At 45.9% G+C, this 7885-nt stretch overlaps 1 protein-coding gene and 1 long non-coding RNA gene across 2 annotated transcripts in view; both read right to left on the bottom strand.

Moving 5' to 3' along the window:
• Positions 1 to 41, bottom strand: part of LOC126996254 (DNA-directed RNA polymerase II subunit RPB1-like) — a 2424-nt gene extending 2383 nt beyond the window's left edge. Inside the window, exon 1 of the mRNA XM_050856629.1 lies at positions 1 to 41. This exon is cut by the window's left edge and continues 141 nt beyond it. Coding sequence (XP_050712586.1) covers positions 1 to 41 — 41 coding nt within the window.
• A 674-nt stretch (positions 42 to 715) lies between these two features.
• Positions 716 to 5401, bottom strand: LOC126996306 (uncharacterized). The gene is made up of 3 exons (XR_007751127.1): positions 5290 to 5401; positions 4900 to 5012; positions 716 to 1118 (listed from the first exon to the last, which is right to left on the bottom strand). It is a non-coding gene; the product is annotated as an uncharacterized LOC126996306 (long non-coding RNA).
• Positions 5402 to 7885: the final 2484 nt, after the last annotated feature.

Raw genomic sequence — 7885 nt, 5'->3', positions numbered from 1 at the left:
CCCGAGGAAGGGGAGGATTGCTGAGGTTTTATGTTCTTCATGTGCCGGGGAAGAACGGTGGAGCCCAGCCAGTCAAGCGTTGCCGTCGGGGAGGAGAACTCGGGGAAGTCTTGCCGGGGGGAGAAAAACAGCGACGTAAGAACATCATCATCAACATAGGAACATAAAAACATCATTGCCTATACAAACACATCCTCCTTATGCTGTCAAACTTACTGGCTAGCATGACAAACCCTGCCTTCCTCGGCCATTGCCTTACGATAAGTTCCAGCAATATTACAAGGGTGGGGAGCTTATGGCAGGGGAGGAAGGGGTAGGGAGGCAAGGATGGAGAGCTTATGGTATGGGAGGAAAAGACATTGCTGGAACTGACCTCAACTTCATTCTTTTTTTTTTACAGTATAGGAAGTATACAACATAAATAAAGAAAAAAAGAAAAAAAAAACAGGAGTTGAGAATTTTCACACTTGTGCTGCTGAGGTCAAACGAGGTCAGTATCAACTTCATTCTTTTTTTTTACAGTATAGGAAGTAACATAAAGAAAAATAAAGAAAAAAAGAAAAAAAAAACAGGAGTTGAGAATTTTCACACTTGTGCTGCTGAGGTCAAAGGAGGTCAGTGTTGACATTCATTTTTAATTTTTTTTTTTTTTTACAGTAGAGGAAGTAGCTAAAAAAATAAAGAAAAAAAATAAAGAAAAGCAGGAGTTAAGAATATTCACACGTGTGCTGCCCTAAGGTCAGGGAGAGGTCACGAGAGGTCAGGGGAGGTCAATATCGGCATTTATATACTATTTTTTTATGGTTAAGGAAGTAGCTAAAAAAATAATTAAAAAGATTGTTTGAGTTGAGAATATCGGCTTACCTTTCCACCTTCCGTCTCATTCCATGCCATAAGGGAAAGGTCACGAGAGGTCAGTATCGACATTTATTATTTTTTATGGTTGAGGAAGTAGCTAAAAAAATTAAAAAGTAAAAAACAATAATAAAAAATTGCTGGAGTTGAGAATACTGGCTTACCTTTCCGCCTTCCGTCTCGTTCGATGCCATAATGATGACCTGCACCTCGCACTCCACCACCATCCTCCAGAAGTCTGGCACGGTGTGGGGCAGCGGTCCCTAGGGGGGGGGAGGGGGAGGCACAAGAGTACTTTATATACATAGATATTGGCACTTTAACCGGTAGCTGTGGGGACCATGTTTCTTTAAGGCCCCTTTGAGCTAATTAATGATAAAAAATCATCATTATATAATATATATCAATGCAATTATGATCAGTTTATGCATCCTCTATCTTGGGGGGTTTATGTAAAGCCAAAAGTTTGTCCCGTCGCTGGTACACCCAAAAGTTTGTCCCGTCGCTGGTACACCCAAAAGTTTGTCCCGTCGCTGGTACACCCAAAAGTTTGTCCCGTCGCTGGTACACCCAAAAGTTTGTCCAGTCGCTGGTACACCCAAAAGTTTGTCCCGTCGCTGGTACACCCAAAAGTTTGTCCTGTCGCTGGTACACCCAAAAGTTTGTCCCGTCGCTGGTACACCCAAAAGTTTGTCCCGTCGCTGGTACACCCAAAAGTTTGTCCCGTCGCTGGTACACCCAAAAGTTTGTCCCGTCGCTGGTACACCCAAAAGTTTGTCCCGTCGCTGGTACACCCAAAAGTTTGTCCCGTCGCTGGTACACCCAAAAGTTTGTCCCATCGCTGGTACACCCAAAAGTTTGTCCCGTCGCTGGTACACCCAAAAGTTTGTCCCATCGCTGGTACACCCAAAAGTTTGTCCCATCGCTGGTACACCCAAAAGTTTGTCCCATCGCTGGTACACCCAAAAGTTTGTCCCGTCGCTGGTACACCCAAAAGTTTGTCCCGTCGCTGGTACACCCAAAAGTTTGTCCCGTCGCTGGTACACCCAAAAGTTTGTCCCGTCGCTGGTACACCCAAAAGTTTGTCCCGTCGCTGGTACACGGTAAAGCCAAAAGTTTGTCCTGTCGCTGGTACACCCAAAAGTTTGTCCCGTCGCTGGTACACCCAAAAGTTTGTCCCGTCGCTGGTACACCCAAAAGTTTGTCCCGTCGCTGGTACCCAAAAGTTTGTCCGTCGCTGGTACACCCAAAGTTTGTCCCGTCGCTGGTACACCCAAAAGTTTGTCCTGTCGCTGGTACACCCAAAAGTTTGTCCCATCACTGGTACACCCAAAAGTTTGTCCCATCGCTGGTACACCCAAAAGTTTGTCCCGTCGCTGGTACACCCAAAAGTTTGTCCCATCGCTGGTACACCCAAAGGTTTGTCCCGTCGCTGGTACACCCAAAAGTTTGTCCCGTCGCTGGTACACCCAAAAGTTTGTCCCATCGCTGGTACACCCAAAAGTTTGTCCCATCGCTGGTACACCCAAAAGTTTGTCCCATCGCTGGTACACCCAAAAGTTTGTCCCGTCGCTGGTACACGGTAAAGCCAAAAGTTTGTCCCGTCGCTGGTACACGGTAAAGCCAAAAGTTTGTCCTGTCGCTGGTACACGGTAAAGCCACAAGTTTGTCCTGTCGCTGGTACACGGTAAAGCCAAAAGTTTGTCCTGTCGCTGGTACACGGTAAAGCCAAAAGTTTGTCCTGTCGCTGGTACACGGTAAAGCCAAAAGTTTGTCCTGTCGCTGGTACACGGTAAAGCCAAAAGTTTGTCCTGTCGCTGGTACACGGTAAGGCCAAAAGTTTGTCCTGTAGCTGGTACACGGTAAAGCCAAAAGTTTGTCCTGTCGCTGGTACACGGTAAAATAAAGTTTGTCCCGTCGCTGGTACACGGTAAAGCCAAAAGTTTGTCCTGTCGCTGGTACACGGTAAAGCCAATAGTTTGTCCCGTCGCTGGTACACGGTAAAGCCAAAAGTTTGTCCCGTCGCTGGTACACGGTAAAGCCAAAAGTTTGTCCTGTCGCTGGTACACGGTAAAGCCAAAGTTTGTCCTGTCGCTGGTACACGGTAAAGCCAAAAGTTTGTCCTGTCGCTGGTACACGGTAAAGCCAAAAGTTTGTCACGTCGCTGGTACACGGTAAAGCCAAAAGTTTGTCCTGTCGCTGGTACACGGTAAAGCCAAAAGTTTGTCCTGTCGCTGGTACACGGTAAAGCCAAAAGTTTGTCCTGTCGCTGGTACACGGTAAAGCCCATAGTTTGTCCGGTCGCTGGTACACGGTAAAGCCAAAGTTTGTCCTGTCGCTGGTACACGGTAAAGCCAAAAGTTTGTCCGTCGCTGGTACACGGTAAAGCCAAAAGTTTGTCCGTCGCTGGTACACGGTGAAGCCAAAGTTTGTCCCGTCGCTGGTACACGGTAAAGCCAGAAGTTTGTCCTGTCGCTGGTACACGGTAAAGCCAAAAGTTTGTCCTGTCGCTGGTACACGGTAAAGCCAAAAGTTTGTCCCGTCGCTGGTACACGGTAAAGCCAAAAGTTTGTCCCGTCGCTGGTACACGGTAAAGCCAAAAGTTTGTCCTGTCGCTGGTACACGGTAAAGCCAATAGTTTGTCCTGTCGCTGGTACACGGTAAAGCCAAAAGTTTGTCCTGTCGCTGGTACACGGTAAAGCCAATAGTTTGTCCCGTCGCTGGTACACGGTCAAGCCAAAAGTTTGTCCTGTCGCTGGTCCACGGTACAGCCAAATGTTTGTCCTGTCGCTGGTACACGGTAAAGCCAAAAGTTTGTCCTGTCGCTGGTACACGGTAAAGCCAAAAGTTTGTCCTGTCGCTGGTACACGGTAAAGCCAAAAGTTTGTCCCGTCGCTGGTACACGGTAAAGCCAAAAGTTTGTCCTGTCGCTGGTACACGGTAAAGCCAAAAGTTTGTCCTGTCGCTGGTACACGGTAAAGCCAAAAGTTTGTCCTGTCGCTGGTACACGGTAAAGCCAAAAGTTTGTCCTGTCGCTGGTACACGGTAAAGCCAAAAGTTTGTCCTGTCGCTGGTACACGGTAAAGCCAAAAGTTTGTCCTGTCGCTGGTACACGGTAAAGCCAAAGTTTGTCCTGTCGCTGGTACACGGTAAAGCCAAAAGTTTGTCCTGTCGCTGCTACACGGTAAAGCCAAATGTTTGTCCTGTCGCTGGTACACGGTAAAGCCAAAAGTTTGTCCCGTCGCTGGTACACGGTAAAGCCAAAAGTTTGTCCCGTCGCTGGTACACGGTAAAGCCAAAAGTTTGTCCTGTCGCTGGTACACGGTAAAGCCAAAAGTTTGTCCCGTCGCTGGTACACGGTGAAGCCAAAAGTTTGTCCCGTCGCTGGTACACGGTGAAATAAAAGTTTGTCCCGTCGCTGGTACACGGTGAAGCCAAAAGTTTGTCCCGTCGCTGGTACACGGTGAAGCCAAAAGTTTGTCCTGTCGCTGGTACACGGTAAAGCCAAAAGTTTGTCCTGTCGCTGGTACACGGTAAAGCCAAAAGTTTGTCCTGTCGCTGGTACACGGTAAAGCCAAAAGTTTGTCCCGTCGCTGGTACACGGTGAAGCCAAAAGTTTGTCCTGTCGCTGGTACACGGTAAAGCCAAAAGTTTGTCCCGTCGCTGGTACACGGTAAAGCCAAAAGTTTGTCCCGTCGCTGGTACACGGTGAAGCCAAAAGTTTGTCCCGTCGCTGGTACACGGTAAAGCCAAAAGTTTGTCCTGTCGCTGGTACACGGTGAAGCCAAAAGTTTGTCCTGTCGCTGGTACACGGTAAAGCCAAAAGTTTGTCCCGTCGCTGGTACACGGTGAAGCCAAAAGTTTGTCCTGTCGCTGGTACACGGTAAAGCCAAAAGTTTGTCCTGTCGCTGGTACACGGTAAAGCCAAAAGTTTGTCCCGTCGCTGCTATCGGGTCAAGCTTCTTTTTATTATGTTACTATAAAGGCTCAAGGGGACACAGCCACTAGCTACCACTCACTGACTGGTTCAAAAGTTCTCCTCACCTGAGACCCAATATAGGCCTGGGACCCACTGGCACCCCGGATAAAGTTGGCATTGATGTAGTCGCTGCCAGGCACCCCCGGGAAGGTACTCAGCACCATGCGGCTGTAGTCATCTGTGGGGGACGGCACTGTGAGCCTGCACCCATACCCACACCCACACACATGGAGATTGATAGAGAGAGAGATAGAGAACACACACACACACACACTCACAACTAGGTAAATACTAGGTAGGTAAACACACACACACACACACACACACACACACACACACACACACACACAATGTCTCCTCTACCCATAATATCTTGCGTTCTCAATTGCAGAAGAGAAAATAACATGAAAAGTATAAGAAAAAAAAGAAAACAAAATAATCAGACACACACTCACAGGGTAGGATGTCCCTGTATCTGTTCTTGCGTCGGTTGAAATCCTTCTCGCCCTCGGTGCAGGAATACTCCACTTGCAACTTGAGGCTCTCGGTCAGCTGCTTCAACTCCTGCAATGGGAACACCACAGTGAGAGAGAGAGAGAGAGAGAGAGAGAGAGAGAGAGAGAGAGAGAGAGAGAGAGAGAGAGAAATGTCCACCCATCAGCTGAAAGTGGCAGCTCTGAGGTGGGGAGGAACGTGCCCCACACCACTGGTGATGAAAACTATATAGTGAACGTATGTAATAGGCTTTTGAAATAATGCACGAGGTAAAGTGTCATTGCAAGCCTTGAAAAGTACACAATGAGACACATGTTTCTCGTTTCCCGACAAAATGTAGATATATAATCGAAGTTTCATTGGTAATTTTTTCAAAGTGATTGACTTAAAAATAAAGCCTGTGAAACAAATTGAAAAAAAACGCGTTTTACCTCAGTGCCCCCTATCATTCACCCAATCTCCATGAAATTCACTATACACTCCTCATTAACACCAACAAACAACATAATAAAATTTCAAGGCTATTGGACCTACCAAAAGAGCTGTAAGGGGGGGGGGGGGTAGTCGCCCTTAATGATCACTCGGTGCTCGCCCGCCTCCATGCGGTATGGGCCCTGTGTGTAGACGCTGAGTCACTGCCCCGCTGACCGTCTCCCCAAGTTCCCACCATTTTGTCCTGCTTTCCGTTTCCATCACAGCTCCCGTTTCCATTATTTGATTTATTTATTGGAGTTACTGGATAATTCTTCATGTCCGATTCTTTTTCTTTTTTAGGTTGCTAATAAATATTTTTATTGTTATTAGACTATGATCGAGTACATCCATAATAACTATACATGCTATTTTTTTTTCGAAAAAATAAATATTCACTTCATTCAGAGAGAGAGAGAGAGATTTACATAGATTTACATAGAAAATCAGACCACACAGACCCCATGGTCCAGGGGCGGTATACACAAACGTTCTTAGCATCGCTAAGTGCACTTAACGGCAAAGAATCGTTAAGTTTTCTACTTAAAATGGCGCCGGGCCGCTTAGCGGTGAAGCTGGAGCACTTAGCGGGCGGAAAATTTAAGGCGGGGAAGGGGCTCCCTTAGCACCGTTAAAAATGCATAAGTATTGCAACATGGTGGAATACAGCGGGATGAAAGGCATCACCTCCTAATATATCTGCCTCGTCTAGACGAATTGGAGGCGTGTAATGATTTGAAACTCATCCTGAAATATCTGTGGACTGTGCTGACCGTGCTGAGATGAGTGGTTCGGCGAGGCGGACCTTGGAAACACCTACATGGCCATCACGACTGAAGTGGTGTTCGCTGACAGGTAAAATGCAGGTGCAACCTTCACAGGCTGACAGAGATTGAGTGATAACAGACACTGGAGACCCTCCAAGCGATGGCTGGTGACCGCCTGCCACCATCCACAGGCTGTCACACAAGGAGCCCTGGGAGTAACCTTGCTGGAAGCCCCGCGGGCCGCAGTGTGTGGCTGGCGTTATACAGTCCCCAGCCATCGCCTGGAGGGCATCCAGTGTCTGTTATCACTCACCTTAGGTAGTCTGTGAAGGTCCAGTCATCACTGGTGCACGTGTATCTTACCTGTGATCAACACCGGCAGCCACAGACTCCTGCCCAAGGAACGAACACAGGTGAGCCAATATTTTACCTCGCCAGACTTATCCTTTACAATATTCAACTCTTTAAACCTAACACACCTGTTAATCTTGTGACTGACTTCAACAAACGTTTCCCACCAACCTTACCAAACCCTAAACAATACCTATTTGGGTCACTAGTGTCTGTTATTTAATTTTTACTTGACTAACCTCCCAGCGGCGATAAACCAAACCTAACCTGGGTAAATTTATCATTGACATATAGCTATTTCAACTTAATCTGTTATTTAAGATAGCCACTTTTAACCAAATCAACAATTATTTAGAAAAGTTGATATTTTTAACCTAACTTAAATGTCAGAAGGTGTCCTAACAAAATTACCTTCCTTTGCTTATTTTTAGTAACCAAACCAAATCAATTTGACGTACCAGTAGCTCTTAAACCGAACTTGCTCAAGTACTCAAGCTTGCATCACTTATGACTTTTTTCCTTTAATCCTAAATCAACTTTTTTAGAAACCTTGCTCTGACATACCTAACGTAATATAAGTTCACCTCTCCTAACTCAGATAAATTTCCGATTTGTGTTACTGACTATTTTTTAAACAAACATTTTGATTTTGGACGTAGATTTTTTACCAAACTAACTATCATTCAGAATGTTGCCTTATTTTAACTTAACAAAAAATTATAAACGTCACCAAACCTCATTGATCCTACTTAACGAACGGCAGCTATCCTTTCTGTAAAATACCTCCCAGGAATCCCTGGGTGTTGCAAAATGATACTAATACCCATGCTAGCTAGCATTGGAGTATTGTTTAATTTGTTTTGATCATGTCTTTTTTTTCACATTTGAAATTAATTAGTTCACAGTATATTATGGCTTTTGTTATTTGCAGCTTCCTTTCTTATGAAGATCTAAAAGTGAATTTCAT

The sequence above is a fragment of the Eriocheir sinensis genome, chromosome 9, assembly GCF_024679095.1.
Source record: "Eriocheir sinensis breed Jianghai 21 chromosome 9, ASM2467909v1, whole genome shotgun sequence".
NCBI lineage: Eukaryota > Metazoa > Arthropoda > Malacostraca > Decapoda > Varunidae > Eriocheir > Eriocheir sinensis.
The sequence above is the reverse complement of the archived record's forward strand: the minus strand, read 5'-3'. Positions and strand labels throughout refer to the sequence as shown.